General features: G+C 35.2%; 2 protein-coding genes, 1 long non-coding RNA gene and 1 other non-coding gene across 9 annotated transcripts; 1 reads left to right on the top strand and 3 right to left on the bottom strand.

Moving 5' to 3' along the window:
• Window positions 1-533: 533 nt before the first annotated feature.
• Window positions 534-605, bottom strand: TRNAW-CCA. The gene has a single exon. It is a non-coding gene; the product is annotated as a tRNA-Trp (tRNA).
• A 604-nt stretch (window positions 606-1209) lies between these two features.
• On the bottom strand, window positions 1210-6824 carry LOC123203251 (monosaccharide-sensing protein 2-like). 6 transcript variants are annotated; one of them, XM_044619548.1, is made up of 6 exons: window positions 6720-6824; window positions 5710-5828; window positions 4924-5484; window positions 2768-3714; window positions 2100-2287; window positions 1210-1884 (listed from the first exon to the last, which is right to left on the bottom strand). In XM_044619548.1, exons 2-6 carry the CDS (start codon window positions 5786-5788, stop codon window positions 1440-1442), a joined length of 2220 nt encoding a protein of 739 aa, XP_044475483.1. In that variant the 5' UTR covers window positions 5789-5828; window positions 6720-6824; the 3' UTR covers window positions 1210-1439. The 6 variants fall into 6 exon arrangements, with proteins under 6 accessions (XP_044475483.1, XP_044475478.1, XP_044475480.1 ...); XM_044619543.1 differs by lacking the exon at window positions 6720-6824 and adding an exon at window positions 6156-6647; XM_044619545.1 differs by lacking the exon at window positions 6720-6824 and adding an exon at window positions 6168-6647.
• Window positions 6825-8745: 1921 nt separating this feature from the next.
• Window positions 8746-11787, bottom strand: LOC123203563 (protein PLASTID MOVEMENT IMPAIRED 1). The gene has a single exon (XM_044619986.1). It carries the CDS (start codon window positions 11421-11423, stop codon window positions 8904-8906), a length of 2520 nt encoding a protein of 839 aa, XP_044475921.1. The 5' UTR covers window positions 11424-11787; the 3' UTR covers window positions 8746-8903.
• Window positions 11788-13729: 1942 nt separating this feature from the next.
• LOC123203033 lies at window positions 13730-14864 on the top strand. The gene is made up of 2 exons (XR_006499125.1): window positions 13730-13954; window positions 14573-14864. It is a non-coding gene; the product is annotated as an uncharacterized LOC123203033 (long non-coding RNA).
• The last annotated feature ends 5904 nt before the right edge of the window (window positions 14865-20768 follow it).

The raw sequence follows: 20768 nt of genomic DNA, 5'->3' as shown, positions 1-20768 counted from the left end.
TCGAGCAGAAACCCTAAGTCATGCGTCTAGATTTCTCGGCTGATTTCAATGTAGTTTTCATGGTGGAGACGAATGTTGCATTAACAACCACTCATATCTTGGGGAGAGAGGCAGTTGGAGATAGATGGATGTGACAGTGAAAAAAATACAGTAAACCAAAAAGTGTATGGGAGGTGAAAGAAATTTAAGAGAATTTGGGAGGGCGTATGGAGAGGAAGATTATGAAAATTATAGAACCTTAAAAAGGAAAAATGTCATTTTTCAAATGTTAGATTAGTAAATTTTAAAACTAAAATGAGAAAAAGATAAAATTTTAGTTTTTTTAAATAATATTTTTATTTTTAATTTTAACTGAAAATTTTATCAAAAAATAGATAATAAATAGATATTTAAATTTTCTAAAATTAATTGATGGGAGTTTAGATTAAATAAGTCCTTTGCCCTAATTATAAATTTTATGTCAACTTGTTAAAAAACTGGACGGCACGTAATTGAAGAAAATATTTTGAAAAAAGTAGCAGGTTGTGAGGGATTGAACCCGACGTGAATCGAACACGCAACCTTCTGATCTGGAGTCAGACGCGCTACCATTGCGCCACGGATCCGCAGATGCCTTTTTTATGGATTTCAAATATGAATACTTAAAAAAAGAACAATCAGCTCAATATTAAACCTACCTCATTCGAATTATCCAAAAATAATAATAATAAAAAATCAAATCCAAAAGAATAGTTTTTTTTTTATAACCAAAAATTTCATCTGTATTTATTGGACTGGTAAATATAAAATACAGTAATCGAATCTATAATTATTATACTAGATAAATCAATATTTCTCAAATATGACAGAAACTTAAATTCAAACTTTTACTTTAAAAATTTTAATATTCTATCAATTTTATTAACCTTTGAGATTCAAAGAATAGTTATTGAAAAAAAGAAATCATAAAAAAAAGGAAGAAAAATTGTTATAAGAAAAGAAGAATAATTATTGTAAAGGGGAGCTTGAGTGCAACAATGCCAGCAAGGCTAAAGGGTTTGAATTGAAATTTTTTCAACTCAAACTCAACTCATTCAATCTAAAGTTCAAACCAATTCAAATCAGTTCCAGGCTAGACCTAGATTTTACTCTCAAGCAAGCATAAATTTACCCTTGCATTGTTCCAACGACCTTGGCATGTGAATTGGCTTTCCTCTCCAAGCATATAAATTCTATACATACAAGGATTTAGATCATGATTGACACACCATTCCATACGGGTATTTTTAAAACAAAATTAACTACAATATTACTAAAATTTATATGGAAAAAAATTCATTGAAGCTCTTACAATCAGAATATGCTAATTCACATTGCAATGACAATGCTCAAAATCTCTTCAGAGAGAGCTGGATGGTAACTCTAGCAGCTAAAACTGCAAAGCCATGAGAAGCTTTCAATCATTCATTCTTGGCTGCATCGGCTTGCCTCGCCCCAACAGCAAAGAATTCAGTAATGACTTCAAGTGGCATACCTTTGGTTTCTGGTACTTTCAGGAAGACGAAAACCAAGGATATGACACAGACGACAGCATAAATCCCAAATATGCCAGCCAGGCCGATTGAACTAAGCAGCACAGGCAGTGTGTACGTGACAATGATGTCGGAAATCCAATAAACCAAGGCACAGATGGCAATGCAGAGGCCACGGACCCTTGTGGGGAAGATCTCCGAGCAGAGAATATTTGGAATCGGCCCATAGGCTGAGACAAAGCAGCAGAAGTAGATTATAACACATGCGGTTGAGATTCCTGCTTTGACAACCGAGCTAAAACCCACAGTTTCACTAATGACCAGAATGATGAGTGACACTATCAGCACTGGAATGGTGGTGAGCAGCAGCTGCCTGCATTCAGTGATGAAATTGATTGAAAAGGTATGCACAAAAGTTCATTTTTTTTCGAAAAAGTGATGTAGTATATTACTAGATTGCACGAAGAAGATGTTCTATGTCCGGTTGATATCGATAAGTTTCCACAAGGAGCATTAACAAAACACTTTACCAATGTTCACGCAAAACAAACAGATTTCTACAAGTAAAAGAGAGACAAATGGAATCACCTTCTGCCTGAAATATCCATTAGTCTCATGGCTATACCAATACAGGGAAGCATCAGCAAGGTTGTGAATGCACTGATAAGGAATGATGCAGACTCTGTACCAAGGCCCAAGTTTGCAAGAAGAACTTCAACACCAGCTTCTTCAAGAATTTGAGGAGTGTAGTAAAGGACTCCATTGATGCCAGAAAACTGCACATAAATTTGTATATTTCAATAACAAGCGTACCACATAGATCAGCATATAATCAAATGTGCAGTACCCAAAATAGAGAGTACTTTTCCAGATAAATATTGGAACAATTAATTCACATAATTGTAGATCTTAAGTATAATTTGTAGTAGTAGAAGGCCAATATGAGAGAAAAAGTTAGGGATTGTCTTGTGGAGGCATTACCTCCTATTAAATAAGACTGACCTAATAGGGGCTTTTCAGGGTAGAGAAGCCTAGCTACCTAGTGAACTATTTCTGGTTAGGTAATAAAAAGAACTGGGTAGTTTCATTTTGACTTATTGGAAACAAGCCAGTCTCAAAGAGAGGATGCAAAGAGGAGAGAGGTAAAATCACGTGCAAGTATTAAATTTATAGTAAGAGGGTCAGTGCAGTTATTTTATTTCATCAGGACTTCAGGAGTATATGTAGAGCAATTAATAAATAAAACAATAGATTACCTGCTGTAGCAATTGTATTCCAATCCCAACAATCAGTGCACGCTTAATTCCAGGGTCAGAAAGAGCAGACCAAATTGGAGCTTTTGTAGCAGTTTCAGCAGGGTGAACCATTGCAGGTCCAACTGGATGCTGATCCATAAGCTCCTTCGAATACAGAGCAGGCTGGCTTACCAGAGCTGCAGCCTGGATATACTCACCTTCTGGAGGCACATCATTACCAGGAAGTGAAACAAGAGACCCACGACGAGATCCAGGAACTCCCTCCTGGTGCAAGTAAATCCTTTTAAATCCTCCTTCCTTCTTTCCATCCTCACCTTCTCTTTCAGACCATTTCCATGCCAACTGCCAACCACCACCTATACCAGTACTTCCAACTGCCTCCCCACCTCCTTGCATTAAACTGCTATGGCGCCTCATGCTCAAAATACTGCCATGGGAAGGTGGGGGAACCATGCCCTTTTCTATGCTAGTTGTTTGACGAGAGATTAGTGGACTATGCACATTGTCATCAGAGTCTGCCCCACCAGCATCAGATGCATAATCCTCTCCTTCCCCCTGCAGGCTCTCTTCGTCCCACTGCTCAGTTTTAACATGAGGCTCTGCTGTACTGAACATGCTTCCAAAGGTTGGAAAAAGCATACTTCGTGTACTTCCTGTTTCCGGTAGCTTTTCATGAAAACTACCAAATAGAGTCACAAGAGGGTCCATAAGTGGGACACTTTGGTTAGCCAGACTTCCCTGGCGAGAGACAAGAGCCAGAGAACTCTGTCCATTGACAGGCTTGGCAACCCATGAGAGGCCCTCTTCAGGTCCATATAACCTGATTTTGTCTTTCTCAGTAGCAGGTTGCTCTCCATCAGCAAGTTCATCACCTGGACCGATTATGTATTCTTCTATAGATGTTTCACCACCAATTCCAAGACCTTCAACCAACAAAGCCATCTCACCTGTAGATTGAAGAAATTCAGTAAGATCAAGATGACATATTAGACAGAAACAACAAATAAAATGGAGAAAATATGACACAGGGATGAAAATTTCCAACTTTTATACATTACAAGATGACAATAAATAGGGACAATCTGAATGGACTTTTTCTCATCCTGAATTTAATATCTTGCTTCCATGTGTATATGAACATCAATTTAGAATTTGCATTAGGAGGATTTGGCTGTTTTGTTCAACATCAACATTGGATTCAATCAATGACTTGAAAAATAAGGAAACTATTTATCCACATTCACCAAATTGGGAAAAGAAAGCAAAAAGCATTACCTCCCATAAACCTAAGATCCTCAGAATTTCAATAATTTATATTATTGTACAAAAATCTCAAAATAAATGTATATAAAAATAGAAGCATAAATAGAAAATACAACTGGGTGTCAAATAACATCACAGTAATAATGTACAATCAATAATTACGTGCAAAACTCATTGATATTCAGCAACTTGACACAAAAAGAGCTAGAATAAAGTGAAACGAACAGGAAGGGGGTGCTAAGTGAGCAGAAATGTTCTCACTAACACTTGATAAAAATCTTAAAGTCAAACCAAGACCTTTATTGTAATTGATGGCAAAACTTAACAGATGGCTAAAGTTGAACCAAATATTAGGTTTTGGAAGCCCAATAACAATTTAGACCGAGTTAGGTGTGCCTGGTCTCACAGGCATGTATACAAAAAATTACACATACACACCAAAAGTGTTTCAGCAACTGCTATCTGGGACTTAAAAAAGGACAACTATATACATGATGTAATTAAGGAGAATTTGAAAGACAACCATGAGATCAGCAAACAATAGGATCTTTTCCTGAGAGCTTTCAGATTGCTAACTGTGTTCTTTTACATATTTGTTTTTCAAATATTCTTTAAGAACTCTAGATCACCCAGAGTGATTTTCATATAACCAGTCACAGCCAAGATACAACATTGAGACCATAACATAGCAGTAGATACACAATTTTAATAGGAACTGATGCTTGACTGTGCAATAAACTCATTTCTGAAGTTTGATTAAGAGAAAAAAGAACTGTCCAACAATGGAGGCAAGAACACTGCTGGATCCATTAAAATATTCTCTAGGCTCAAGAAAGCATGCAGAAATAAATGAAAATAAAAGTACAGAAAAAAGATTGCAGTTTGAAGTGAACCTGAAACATCTTCCCTGCCACGTAATCTCTGCAGAACCTGTTTTGCCTCTACCATCTTTCCTTTACTCACAAGCCACCGAGGGGATTCAGGCAAGAAAAATACTGCTAATGTGAAGTATAGAAGGGAAGGAATGGAAAGAACCCCAAGCATCAACTTCCAACTGGGTGATGTTGACAATGACATCCCAAAAACCATACAATATGACAAAAACATGCCACCAGAACCAGCAAACTGAGGAAGGGTATTTAAAAGTCCCCTAATTTCAGATGGGGCAGTCTCAGATATATAGACTGGAACAAGAGTAACAGCCAGACCAATTCCAAATCCATCTAACAGTCTTGCTAAGCATAGGACATAAACGTTGGGTGCCCACAACATTATCAAACCACTAACAAAATAGAGCACCGATGAGGTAACTAGCATTGGACGGCGACCAAGCCAATCTGATACAGGTCCAGAGCATGTCGTAATAGCCGTGGCTCCAATGAGTGACATGGCCACAACAAGACCTTCTACAGTAGTACTCAAACTGAGATCCTTCTTGATGTAAACAATGGCCCCTGAAATCATAGAAAACATCAAAAACTGACATATAACACCATTAGATATAATAGGTTTGAATCCCAATGGGCACAAAACCACAGGAATGAAAGTTGAGAAATGGAATTGCCAATCAACAATTTCTAAAACAAAGTTTCCAATCTAACATTAACTGAATTTGATTTGATCAAATTAAAGAACAACTAAATACTATAACTTATTAAAACTATAAAGACGAAGTGTACCAGCAATTGTAGCGTTATCCCATCCTTGCAAGAAGTTACCAATGGTAGCAGCAAGAGCTACAAGTGCAGCTCCGTTCATCTTACCACCAATGAATCAAACTCCCGATACTGTTACTAACCTGCAGGAAACCAAGATCCTAGATCACAAATCAAACAAGCAATCAATCGGTTCCAGCATCAATACAGATCCAAATCGCCACAACAACATAATTAATCTCTCTATGAACTCATCGTAACAGTAAAGGCCGATGACAACATTATAAAATCCTGTAGATTCAATATATTATTATTAACCAAAACAAAATATTCAAATCACATATCAGCAGTGGCAATCAATAGCAAATAAATAAATAATATTTATAATAATAATAGTCCATTTAGTAAGAAGAAACTAGACAAGGTATCAACATGAACAGAAAAGAAACTAGATCTCTTAGATGGCTCACAATCTTGATTACCCAAAAGGGTGAAAGTGAAGGGAGCGTTCTTGAGACAAAGATGGAGAATTTGATATCTTACAATTACAGTTAATAGTACAGCTTCACGCCAGGGTAACAAAGATACCTTGCCTTGTATAAAACGCACACACACAAAAAAAAAAATCTGCAAACAGTGAACTGGCTCCTGGGATGGATGGAATCTCGATGAAGACAAAGAAAGTAGGCGAGGAGAGAGATATATATAACTTTGCCAAAGAAGCAGTTAGAACTGAGACAAATGACTCTTTATTTTTTTCAACAACCCTTCAAACATTAGCCAGTCGCTACTAAGTGACTCAGTTCAGTTCACAGAGCTGTGTGAATGTATGACTCAGAAGAAGCACAGTATTGTCTCTTAAGAGACCAGGTAGGCAGTTTATTATAAAACAGTAAAAAGGCAGCTGAAATCTGCAACTAATCTATGGATACTAAACAAACCAATCAAGCAAGCAACAGCGAAAGATGGTGTTTGTAGTAGATATTGTATTTATTTTTCTAATAATTGAAGCTGCTAAGCTCCACTGTACTTGCCCCGTTGTCTTTCGACTTCTACGGTTGAGAATCCACCATGCCTTTTTTAACCCCCATTTTCGTCCCCTTTTTCTCCCTTCGTTGTTTTATTTCTATATATGTGATTCCAAGTGAATACATTCTATTTATGTGATTCCAAGTGAATACATCCACATTGAATTGGAATGTATTCACTAGAGTTTGGCCAAGCTAGGATGGACCCGAATCTTAAAAATTTAACTTGAGTTACCATTGGAGAAGAAAATTACGGTTTGTTGCAAAGAAAAAGTTAATTTGACAATAAAAATCGTATAGCTTTTTGATAATTTGATCTATTCAAATTGAATTGATACAAATTTAAATTCATTTAAATCAAATTCACCCCTATATATATAAAATAAAAATAAACCAATTATACATAATTACATATGGTAGAAAGAAGAAAGCAAGGCAGGCCAAGGAAAATCTACCTGTCAAAGTATAAAGAGAGAGAGAGAGAGTGAGTGAAAGACCATTAGCTGCGCAGGGGCCACATGGGGGGTCGATGACGGAATCGACAATCTGGGTGTGTTATTTTGTTGAACACTTGAATTGCACGTTCTTCAGATCCCAATACTCTCTCCCATGCCTCCTTCTGCGTCCAGCCAAGACAATTCCTGGCTCCTTTCTCCATGTGCCTACACATTTTCCCTTTTCTCACACAACACAAACAAACTCTATTCACGCTCACCTTGCTGTTTCTGTTCAATTGTCAATCTTCCACCACCTTTCTAAACTTTATTTTACCGTAAAGCTACCATTTTTGACCGAAGACTCACATGTCAACTTTTATTATATTATTAGAAACTTTACACTTTCTTGGTTGAATATTATATGAGCTCAAAAAGTTTGGGAAAGTTCCTTAAAAGTTAACATTAAAAGGACATAGACGTTTGGTTAAATAAGATTTATTCAGAATAAATGCAGATCAATGTTTCCTTTCCCACAGTTAAGGGTCGATCCGGGTTTTGACTAGTCAATCATCCATTGAACCAATGACAAATGAGTTGGCACAGTGGCTTGATCAAGAGAACAACTGGAGCCGTAGCGAAAGCGAGTGTTTATAGAGCAACTGTCACTACATATGGACCTGAATCTGGGTGATCTATCCTAGGTTGAAGCTTGGGTGAGACTAAGTGGAGGTTGAATCTCAACAATTTCAAAGCATACCCTTGCCATTGTTAGGATTTGAACTGGATTGACTTGAGGTGATTCACTTGATTCAACTGCAACTTCAAACATCAATCTGAGTCGGAATCGGGTTTTAAAACACTTGTGCAAATCACTGTTTTCATTTTCAGTTGCAGATGTCCACCAACTTTTTATATGAAAGTAGCTTACTTTGAGAGCAACATAAAATCCAACCAAGGACTCAAAGCAACCGTTTTATGTATTTAAACCACCGTTAACAATCTCCTAGTCTGCAATGATCACCAGTTTCTCATGGCTTCTTTTGAAATCACCACCGTTCGTTTCTTCTCCATGGCTCTATCGTACAATTCATCACCAGCCAGTTACTACAGAACTTAATCTCTTCCTTAGACATCTTTTTCTTTCATTTCAAAAATCTTAGGTCAAACTCTCGCGTGAATTATACGAGACCACAAAAGATTGACATCTGTTGAATGAATAAAATTATATGCATAAACTAATTATATAAATTAAGACAATAATTTATGATTAGGTTTTGATTGATGATAGTCTATTATATTGAAAATAAAGATCGTGTAGTGCTTCTAATAAAACGAAGTATTCGTGTGATAAAGCGAAATTTGTAAGAGTAATATTATATGTATATATTTTTTATACATAATTTAAATATATTATTATATGAGTGAGTATAATTTTATTCATAATTTAAAATCATCCGAAATTATATGATAATATATCATTTGTATATTTAAATTATACACAAAATATATGTATATACATAATTTTATTAATATATAAGTTGAAACAATGCTGTATACAAATACAATATTCTCTTGGTCTTGAGTATTACTATATATATATGTAATTTTGAAAATATTTAATTAAATACACATAGTTTTATTATATTCTCGTACATGTCTATTAAATTTGAGGTATAAAACCTTGCACTTTCGATTTATACTCCTGTGCTTACGGCCCAGGAAGGAGAGTCTGAAGAACTACGAAGGTATTCTTTTACTTTGAAAGCTTTACATCTGGATTTCTCATTGGTTTAAGCCACATATCAGCCATGACCCTTGAGGAAATGCTCCACAACAACAAATCTTGACCCTTATTAAGGACATTTTTTCCCTTTTTCCCTGCCTTTCCTAGACCATAAGCTATCAGCCATTGCATGGCAGTGAGCCTTTGTTTTTCACCATCCCACACAGTCTTGATTCCTCCCGTTCGAGCCTTGAAACCTCCAACGTGCAAACTGGTCACTTTGAATCTCTTTTCTTCATCATACTTGTCCACAGTTGTGTCAGCATGTGCAGCAGCATGAATAAGAGCTATTACAGGACCCCCAACTGCCTCATATCTCCGGATGGGGTCACGCAGCTGGATGACCACTGCTACTGTAATTGCCTCTTGGTCCCCTAACTCACCATTAATCCAATCTTCAAGTGGAACGGCCGAAGTGAGAGGGTGATTCTGATCTTTGTCACTACTTAATGGAGAAACTTCAAAGGGAGCATCTTCCTCAGCCATTTCTGCCTGAATTTTCAAGGCTTCAACTGCCATTGCCTCAATCTTCTGCAATGAAAAGGCCAAAATCTCCTCTGCAGTCAATGGATTTTTTGTGACATTCCAAAGTCCTGTGGAAATCCTGTCTTTCCTGCCTGTACTCATGGCAGTGATCATTGTTTTTACTGCAGCAATGGTGCGTGCAGCACTTGAGGTAGCACCTTCTTTGTTCCTTCCTTGGATGATGGCAGAAGCAATGCCTTCGAATGCTATCTGCTCTGCAGTTTTACCAATCAGTTCATCCATAGGCATGAAAGACAAGATCTCTGAACCGAGTCCCTGAAAGCCAACTGCTGCCATTCTCTGAAACAATTCAAACCCAGTCATCGATTTATTTGACTGAAGAACAAAAGGCTTTGACATCTGCATTGCTAGTTTTGGAGTGTCCTTCCTTCCCACTATAGTGTCCAGAGGATTCATGGCAGCTAAGTAGCCTCCATTCCTTGTTTGAACCACAGAACATAAACCCTTTCCAAGATCAGACAGGTATCCTTTTGTTTCAGCATCTGTAGAATCTTCATTTTCATCAAGCTGCAGAGGAGGACTTTCTGATTGATTGAATTTAAATTTGTTAGTCTCTTCATCCTCCAGCATTTGAAGAAATTCCTTTGTGACAGTTTCCTCATCTGCATCTAATCTCTGTGATTCTGTTTCATCTTCCGTTTTGATGATTTTTTCTTCTTCCATCATGGATTCAAGAGCTTTTATTTGCTGAGCAATTGAATCAAGCTCTGAAAGTCTTGTAAGATGTGCCTGATCATACAGAACCTCCTTGACTACCTCACTTGATGCTGACTTTCCTTCATTAATTTCCTCGGATTCTCCTTCATCAACCTCTTCTTTGTCTTGAATCTCAACTCCTTTATCCACAACCTCAAAGTCTGGGAGGTCAAGATCTTCAACTTTTGTTGAGGGAGCTGGTGCAGGCTCATCCAGATTCAAGTCATCAATTCCTTGAAGATCTTCTGAAGCCGCTTTCCTGGAAGGAGTCCAAGCTTCACCTCGGCTTGACATCCTAGGGCTAGGGACACTGAACGAAGTTTTTGATTGCTTGCGGCCAAACGATGGAGAAAATTTTAGAGACTTGCCAGACTTTAGTCCTTCAGCCTGACTATAAATATCCAGTCCTCCATCTTTTTCCATAATTTGAAACCCCAATTTCAGAACAAGCTCTCCGCCTTTTGCCTTTCCTGACAGATTGAAACTCAAGTCCCACTGCCGGACTCGAGAGCCCTCAAGACTCTTGGCTATGGATTCATGAATAAGTTGGCTCAAATCCACGGAGCTCCTTCCAAAATCAAGCTCTGCAGCATCAACTGCAAACACATAAATCCAAAAGGGACGAGGTTCAAATTTTAGTTGCTTTCCATTGCCAGGAGTGCAATAAACATGGCACTTAACAAACAGGGTTTCTTCAAAATCAGCAGCTCCCTGTGAAACCCTGGAGGGCATTGTATGAACTGCTCCATCCTTTGTTTCTTTCTTTCGCACACAAACAGAAAGCCGGAGCCCGTTCATGGAAGCTGGAAGGCCTTGAACTGTAACAACTTCAACAGAGAGCAAACAACTCAATTTCTGCATTCCAATATGGGAAAGAGCCCGAAGAGGCTTCCAATTCCAGATTCCTTTCTTTTCTACTAAGGCTCCTTTTTCATCTGATATATCTGGCTGTTTTAACACTTCGCCTCTATCTCTCTGTCGTTGATTTTCCTCATCAAGCTTAGGCCTTGAACGCCAAGGGGATAAAGACATACGCCTGGAACGGGGTCTATTGCTGGTTCTGTCATCAAGTTTAGCCGTTGTTTTCTCATCCGTAGAAGAGATTGACGGAACAAAAGTTCGAGGAAGAGCAAGAGAGGCGGTTCTTCTAGTGGTAGTAGGATGAGTTTGGTAGAGTGATTGACTAAGTGCTTCAAGTTCTTCCAATAGCTGAGTATTGGAATTCCTCCTGTTCGAGTCAGCTGCCATTAGAACTGCAATTGTAAGATGAAAATGGTGTTGGGATTATCAGTTGCAGGTAGATGTAGTAAAGATAAGGATTTGTGGGTAGTTGAAACTTTTTTTGAGGTGGGTAGTTGAAACTTTTTTTGAGGTGGGAAAAGAGCCAAAAATACTATTTCTGTTGGTGCTTCCAGAACCAACCAAGAAACTTTCCTGGAAAAAGAATTGTGTGAAGGAGAATTGAAGAACGTTAGAGTGTCCTCTCTCCTCCTCCTGGTAAAAAAGGATGGAATTGAAAACAAGAGCAATCTGGTCCCAGAGAATTTATTGTTTGTTTGTGTGGAAAGTAATCTTGCTAAAACTTATTTCGAGCGAAGCTGCCATGAATTTTCACTCGCATGCATGCACACTCCGTGCTCTTTTAGCTTCTTGCTTACTCTGATGTGATGTTTATCCTCCGGGTGATTTCCAGGGTTTGCAGATTTCATTGTTTAGCCTTTAGGTTGAGCTGGCCTGGAAGCCCAAATGAAGTGGTTTGTCTCAAATAGAATTAAATTCGATCGAAACCATTCAAATTCAAATTTAAATCAAATGAGTTGATTCTAAACTTGTTGATTTTAAATTAAATTTTAGTGAAATTTAACTTAGATTAAATCAGTCCTAATCTAATATGAGGAGGGGTTTTTACTAACACGTGGAAGAAGAAAGTTGAACAAGTCAAAGTGGAGCGCGAGGCTCTTGCTACCTCTCGGACATCATTTAGTTCAATTCATGCACAAGTAGGGTAACATACATGAAAGAGCAAGTAACACGAAAAGCTGGAAACGAAAACCAAGAGAAGAAAGCAACTCTAGCTGGATCTCTACTAGAGAGAAGCCCATTGTGTTAATCCAGTCCAACGACTATTTAGCCTTCACCGGACTAAGCTTGCTCGAGTTTTGAAACACCGACTGCCATATGCTAGCATCCTATTAGGGTGCGTTTGGTTGAGAGATTTTATGATTATTTTGGTAATCTATCTTTTATTCTCTTGTTTGGTTTGTCAATAATAAATTATTACAGTAATCTTCTATTATCAATGCTGACGTGGCAGGTAATATAGGTGGTAATCTGATTACTACTTTCACCTTAGGTATTTAAAGATTACTGGGGTAATCTTGAGTTTATTATAGAAAAAATATTTTTTATTAATTTTTTGAGATAAAAATAAATTTATTTTTAATTAATATGACAAATAATATAAAAAATATTTAAAAATAATTATATTCAATGGTATTTAAGTAAAATAATTTACTAGTAATTTTTTATTACTTTTAACCAAACACAATAATTATTTATACCTATCAAATTTTATCAAACATAGTAATCATTTATACCCAGTAATCTTCTAAGTAATCTATCTTCAAAGTAATCTTTCTATTTTAGTAATCAAACATTACATAAACCAAACGCCCTCTTAGTGTCCTGCTGTAAGTAGTTTGGGTGATATATATATATATATATATATATATATATATATATATATATATATATATATATATATATATATATATTATTTAATTAGTTAATATTTTATTTTTAATTTGTTAATATTTTATTTTTAATTTAAAATTATTTAATTATATGATAATATAAATAAATATATATATATATTTATATATTCAAAATAGATGCACATAATTATATTAAAGTTATATTAATTAATATTAATCTATCTTCACTTTATATGTTTTGGAGTGAATGAAACATAAACAACATTATTAATAAATAAATCTTTAATTATATACATATAGTAGGACATACGCGTGGGAACAGATACAAAATTGTATAATTATTAACATCCTTATTTTACCATCCAATTTTTGTTTAAGCATGGATCTAATTTGTGCTAATTTATATCAAATAAATCAATTTTAAGTTAAAATTGTAATTTGACTTAAGATTAATTTATTTTGTCTATTTGGTGGTTATTGTTTATCCCATTAATGACAATATTCACCTTTTTAATGACACAATTCATTTTCGTTAATACCTATTTAATAATATTATACATTAGCTCAAATAAAATCAAATTTGAACTAAATGTTATAGATTTGTCCTAGCTCGAGTTGGTCTTATGTTTGGTTTGGATCAACTTCAACCCCTAATTTCATTTCTGATGTATTAAAATTATTGTGAGTTGGGTTTAAACGTTTGTTACATTTGTAAAATATTATTCGAATTATTTTTAAAAAAATTGTTGTGGGCTTGTGTTGACGGCCCATGGCTAATAGACCCAATAGCATTTTATATTGTGGGTTTGAAAGATCGGTCAATGCGAAAAGGCCCAAAATTTATGGACGGGCTTATGTGCCAGGTAAATGGTAAAGATAGTTACGTCTGAGTTTGAAGAAGAAAAAGAAATCGAAAGAATGGCGATAATGAGAGGGGAGCCGTTGGTGGCGAAGCTGGCAGCGGTGGCTAAGTACGTGCCTCTTCCAGGAGCCATGGTTGCTGCTCTCGTCTTTTCACCTCCTCAATATGAATCCCCTTCCAAGTCGGATAAATCTCCCAAATAGGTCCGTCTACGTTTGGTTTTGATTATTCTTTTGTTAGCTTCAGTTTCAGTTGCGATAATCTAAAGGTTCTTTCTTCTTCATCTCGAACTATTTTCTGGCTGATTTTATTCTCCTCGATAAGCTAAATTCTAAATACTTAAGATTTCTCTTTCACTTTAGAACTGGGTTTTTGGTGATGTACAGTGGAGGGTTGTGGTTGCTTATATATTTGGTTATTATTAGAGGTTGAAACTTGAAACCCTTTCTAGCTGATGGTGACGTACTGTTTGATCTTACATATTTAGTTCCTATTTTTCTTGTCGAAAAGCTCATGTTTAGATTAAATCTTCAAGCCCCTCATATTGTTTAATGCCTTTTATTGGCTACCCGCTTCATTTTTGACTCCTCTTTCATAGAAAACAAATGCATGATTAAGGGTATGCAATGTTGATATTGGCAATTTATATGCTAATAACTGCTATTATTTCATATACTTTTAAATGGTAAATCTGTTATTTGGTTTCTTGTGGACAGTTGAAGTGGATGGTCACCCCTTGATTTCCGTATCTCTATATATTTGTAAGAATTACAGATTGCAATTAGATTTATGACTTACTCTTAGTTGTTTTCATTTTACAGGATCATCTTCGAAAAATTCTTTGGATTCCGTTGTTAAATGTATATGCTCTTTTTGATATAATGGGGTATGTGATAACTACCTTATTATAAATAAGGGCTATGCTATGTAGGTATGTGGAGTTAATGTTTGCCTTTTTCCATAAAAAAACTGAGTTGTGAATGTTGATTGTTTTTCTTTATATGTGTAACAAAATTTTTTGAAAATAAAATGCTATTCTGCAAGTTAACGGTTGCCCATTTATTGTACTGTGAATTGTATAAAAATTTGAGTGCATTTGAATTACTTGTGTAATTGTGTGTACAATTCTTCGTTGGATTTGTGGAATTGTGTTGTTGAATTCATCAGTGTCGCGACCAATTCATTTGTGTGATAAGCATAAACAAACCTTCACCACACATAATGATTGACTAGAGTAACATATATTTATTTAGTGACTATTGTATTATCAGCTTAGATTTATCTTTTCCGATGACTTTTTATTTTTTATTTTTGTAATTTTTCTTATTCGTTTGAATAAGATAGGACTTATTTGAAATTCATTGAATGTGAATAATTCTTTTCTAGCTATTTCTTTGGCCATTTTTTCCCCATCTTTGTGACCATTTTTTTTTGGCTTTCCAATAGATATTTTGGAGAATTCATCGCCAACTCTAACTCATATTGATCATTTTAGGTTCAAATTAAACTTGAACTAACTCTTGTTCAGTGTGGCTCAAATCCAACCCTTCTTGAGTGGAGAAGGGGTAGTGTTATCAAGCCTAGCCTAAATATACAAAATGTATGGATAACATAATTGATTAATTGGCCTTGGCATATAGAATGATGATGAAGATGATAATGGCCTCCAAAATATGATCAGCTTAACTCAATCAAGACGTCACAAATTCATATTCTTTAATGACATTTTATCTTTTTTGGTGAACATTTTTTTCTTTAACTTTTTCTCTTATCAATTTTTTTTTATCTTTGTGACCCTTCTTCTTGGACAATATTCCAGTAATTTTTTGACGAATTCATTACCAATTTGAATTTAAACTAACCACTTTAAATTTGAATTGAACTTGAATTAATTTTTGTTCAAGTTTAGTTTGGATCTACCCCTTCATAGGTGGAGAAGGGATGGTGTTATCAAGCCTTGATGTTCTGAATGTGTGGATGACTTGATTGATGAAATGGTCCTAGATATACAAACCTAGAGCCTTTCTTTGCTTGCATGCAAAAGTACTCCAGTCCCATCCTCAATTATAATTACATGTTTTTTCCCTTCTCCCCTCTCCCTCTTAAGATTTTCACAAACACATGTCAAATATAAGAAAAAAATTGCCCCAAGGGGAAGTTTAGTAACAAAGCTGGTGGTATGTCCAACGAGATTTGAATTCATATCCTCTTAAAGAATATAAGAAAAAAAATGCTCTAAGGTAAGCTTAGTGGCAAAGTTGGTGGTATACAAGTAAGAGGGTATGTGTTTGAAACTCGTTAGATTTTGATATAATCCAGCGAGTCTCGAACCCAAACCCTTTTGCTTGAATGTTCCATCTTTGCCACTCAAGCTACCATTTGGAGGTAGTCTTTGAAGAATTTGTCCAATACTTATACATGCCAAGGATATTACTCTAAATTCTATATAGATGATGGGTAGTATACGCAAGCTATTTATGGATACATATGATCTCATTAAATGAGAATTGTTCAGGCATCCAATGTCCAAGAGTCTCTGGGAGTCTGATGTGAGTGTCTAACATCACTTAGACCTGGTCCTGTTGAAAGCAACTGAAGTAGACATCTCATTGGCACTGCTTCCCACAATAATATTTACTGATTTTGTTGTGAGACCGGAAAGATTACAACCCATCCCAAAAAACAGGGGATTTTGAAATGGGTTTTGGTGTATTTTTTTCCTTCTCAAGTAGTTGGAAATGGGAAAAGTTGGCGTCTTTCGTGCAGTGTCTAGGAGGAATAGTAGTTTGCAATTCCTTCAATGTGAAATCTTGATGTGAGTGAAGGGACTTGAAGACCGTGAATTCTGATGTGGCTTGGAAGAGATCATGTGAATGTGATTGGGATTCAACTGGGTTTATTATTAAGCTTTTAAGGTCATTTTCTGGCTGTTGATGATAATTCTGGAGAGCCTCTACTGAATTTTTGTTTCGAGATTGAAATTTCACTGATTTTGTTTGAGGCTTCGGCAATGGGGCAAGGATCCTGTGGGAGACGAGCAAGATTCAAAGAGATAGCTTTGTCCTTGTAGAATGTCATTCTTCTTCTTCCCAGCTTTTGGGAAATATTCTGCAGATCATCCATTCCTGCCAAAAAGTTTTCTTTCAATATTCATTTTCAACAGCAATACTATATTCTAACTTAACATTTACAATTTTATTTAAATCAAAGATACCTGGCTAATGACATTGTTAACAAACCAAACAAAACAACAATTTTAATTATGTTTACTAGATGCTTTTAATAAAAAATAGTAATTTTTTTCCTTTTAATAAGAAAATTCAATTCTTTTAATAGAAAATCTTAAAGTTTGATTCTTTAATAAAAAAATAAAAATCAATCTCTTCAATATTTTATATGTTTAAGGGTGAATTCGAGTCAAGTCAAGTTTTTTTTTTTAAATTAGTTCAAGTTTGGATACAGTATTAAATAGAATTTGATTTGATTAGTTATATAAAAATTGGATAAAACGATGATATTTTTATATATATTAATCAAAATTGAAACCCTTCTAGACTCACAAGTTGAATACCCTTATAAACCCTACAAAACCTTAAATCACAGTTGTTTTGAGATAAATCAAGTACATCAATGTACTTACATATTAAAAATACAAGATTCTTTTATCAAACAATCAAATCAACATCTACCCACATGTTCAATAATGGCATCTAGAGAAGATTCAAGGATGGAGAAAACGAAGTGAGAAACAGATAATATATATTCTCACATATTGCCATAGCTTTTTAACTGAAGAAATTAACATAACTGATAGCTCCCAAGGCTCACATCGATTAAGGTCAACCTCGCCAATTTGTATGCCGCACAAGGTCCAGTTAAACACCTTTGAAGCGAGATAAAAGGTTACGAGCTCTTCATCAATAGGGTAGAATCTGAACCCTGGAGGCAAACCCTGCTCGTTAAACTTTTTTTCCATAGAGTTCAGTCAAAACTTCTTCCACAGCCAACATGATCTTACCATGCCAGAGAAAGGTATTTAGAATAGTATAGAGTAAGAAGATGGTTTGATTATTGCATGTGAGAAGGAAAGGGGCTGTAGAAGAAACATGCAAATATACAGAGAGAAGAGCCAAAGGGTAGATTTATCGGTAAAAGTGGAGGCAACTAAGCAACAAAGAGGATATTAGTTTGAAATTTGTTGGCAGCAGATTAAATCAAACTCTTTACTAATATACTTTATTGAATGTGAACTTGTCACTAGACTTAAGACTTCAATTACTTAGTATAACTGATTCAAACTCCTTTAATTTGAAAAGATAACTACCAGCTATATGTGAAAACGATATATAAAAGGGTTCCTACTTAAAACAGAGAGAGAGAGTAGTGAAACTAAAGAAAGAAGTGGGCAAGTATTGCAGGTTGAGAGGAGGGATAGATTTGGGTTAAAAAATGAGAGGAGGCTCGACAAAAGCTAGCGTAGAAAACCTGTAAGGCTTCCCTCATGTGGAGAACAAACAATTAAATAAATAAATAAAGGTTCAAAAGTGGAGATCAAGTTTGTCCAAATTGACAATGAGTTGGGGAGAGAAAAGATAAATTGTTGAAAATGGAGAAGAAAAGGAATACTTAAAGAAGTTAGAACATATGAATGTGTTATTATTATTAATGAAAAGTTATCAAAGAAAATAACTCATCTAATAACTCAAAAATGAAAAAAAAAAAGTTTTAAAGAAGAAGAGAAGATAAATCCCTTATTGTTACAAATGAAAAGTTGTCGAAGAAAATAAATCTTTCAACGACTCTAATATTTGATCTGGATCAATTCGAATATAAGTTTTAATTACCCCAATCCGAATTTAAACTCGTTTAAGCCGAATACGAAATTGAGCGCAAGGGCTCAGATCCACTTGTGAAGAGAAAATACAATAAATACAAAGTTGATTATACGTAGGAATAAATTTAAAACGAGTTTGCTCATACTTAAAATGAGTTTGGCTTGATCGAGCCCAAGCCCAACCCCAAATATGAGCCATGCTCGGCTCGCTTGTGGAACAACTTATTCATACCCCAAAACGAACGTTGTCACGTGTGTAATCTAATTTGCATAACATGTTCTTCTTCCTTTTCTCCACTTTTGCCATGCAAAGCCAAGTGCAACCTAAACAAACGCGTTCTCTAAACAGACGACGACGAGATGACAGGTTCCCGTTTGCTCTCCTTTCCACGGCTGCTGACATTTTGGCATAAACAAACTACCGTCAACGATGAGAAACAGTGTATTGGTTTACATGCTTCTCGTGATATCTGCAGAACAACCAATACTTCAATTTCTTCTAAGAGGCTGCAGACTCATCTGTGTGTGTTTGATTTCTGCATGTTACTTGTTTTTGGTTCTGGGTTGTGTTTAATAGAAAATCAGGTACATGGGTTCTTGTTCGTTTGCTTTCTCTTGATTTTGGAATGTTTTTTAATGTGTTTTTGAGACTTCAATTCTGAATTTTCACTTGTTTGACTTCTTTTTCTTGGCTAATTTGAACAAACAGATCTCAAGGGTGTAATTTCAGTGCCAGAGATTGCAAAAAGTTTGGCAACATAAAACGAGTATGCGAAGCGAGTCCAAAGCCAAATTGAATATCTTGTGCAAACTTGAGTTAGTGCACATGAACCCAAACTAATACAAGCTAATTACGAATTATAAAATTATTAAACGAGTTTAATATGAATACGCAATTAAGTGAGTTCGATAAATCTAAACCAAATCTAGTCCAAATCGGGTTAGATTCTATTCAGACTAGATTCAGCCCGTTTCCGATCCTAGTTGTGTAAGCATGTTTTTACATAGGGGAAAAAGAGATGAGTGAAGTCTTTTCAGATGGGTAACACGAGGTCTCTGATTCCTGAACAGTGAGATCATCATCTCCACCCACCAAATTCTTTTCCTGTGCAGAACTTTCTAATGCTGAATATTTTGATTGCACAACAAGTTTTTCTGTCTAAAATTTCTCTGTGTTTTTGTTTTTTGTTTCTATCTCAATCAACTGTATATGAATAATCAATCAGAGGTAACCCCCTTTTCTTTTGCAAATCTCATTCTGTGTATTGGAAATTTTTAATTCACTTTCCGAACCCTTTGTTTCCTGGTCTTTCATATTTTCAGCAATGGCATATGTTCTAGAATAAGCAATACTGTATATACCTAATTTTGAATATCTAATTAAGTATTTAGATGATGTACTAATTGAATATTGAAAAAAAATGTACACATAATTTTATAGATCTGGATATACATTAAACTTTTTGTTTTTACTATTAATTTAATTAGTATTAATCCCTTTATCATTGGTAAGTTGCAGTAAAAACTTATGGTGATATGGATTTGGCCCTTTCCTTTTTCAAATTGTAACTAGAAGTAGATCCTAAGCGATTTGGCCTAAGTTTAATTTGAATTTCAACTTAAATAAGTCAGGACTTAAATTGAGTTTCATATAGGTTGAGTTGTTAAAATATTCTTTTTTTTTTTTACTTTTATTCTTCTTTGGAGATTTTTCATTGACAATTATGATAAATTTATCTTCTCTAACTTTTTTAACGATCATTTTTCTTTATCATTTTTGGTGATCTTTATTTTTTTTCTTTGATGGTTTGTCTAACAACTCATCACCAGTTCAAACAAACTTTAGCCGAACTTTATAAATTCAAATTAAACTTGAACTAACATTTGTTTAGGTTCATCTTAGCTAAAATCCACCATTGATCACCATCATCATCATCGGTATCCAACTTTTTCAAATAGTAACTATACATTATTATCACTCTGTATTCTTTGAAACGCTAAATAACAATTTTTTATTTCAAAGAAGATAAGGGACCAAATAAGATAAAGGAAGATATAATAAATAAATCCCCTGATAAGCACAGATAAAGCGCGAAAAAGTTTTGTTTTGATCCATGAGATTTAAAAATGGCACCAAAAGCCCACAAATTATATGAACATAACAGAACACAAAGGACAAGACC

This window comes from Mangifera indica, chromosome 19 (assembly GCF_011075055.1).
Source record: "Mangifera indica cultivar Alphonso chromosome 19, CATAS_Mindica_2.1, whole genome shotgun sequence".
NCBI classification, from domain to species: domain Eukaryota; kingdom Viridiplantae; phylum Streptophyta; class Magnoliopsida; order Sapindales; family Anacardiaceae; genus Mangifera; species Mangifera indica.
This window is presented reverse-complemented; position numbering and strand designations above follow the sequence as displayed.

Bases quoted from the DNA above. Each gene is read 5' to 3' on its own strand.
- LOC123203563 (XM_044619986.1), bottom strand. From the start codon at position 11,423: ATGGCAGCTGACTCGAACAGGAGGAATTCCAATACTCAGCTATTGGAA.
- LOC123203251 (XM_044619548.1), bottom strand. From the start codon at position 5,788: ATGAACGGAGCTGCACTTGTAGCTCTTGCTGCTACCATTGGTAACTTC. The intron at 3,715-4,923 runs GTTCACTTCAAA...TTCAATCTACAG, and splicing joins TGGCAGGGAAGATGTTTCAG to GTGAGATGGCTTTGTTGGTT. The intron at 2,288-2,767 runs GTAATCTATTGT...ATTTATGTGCAG, and splicing joins GAATACAATTGCTACAGCAG to TTTTCTGGCATCAATGGAGT.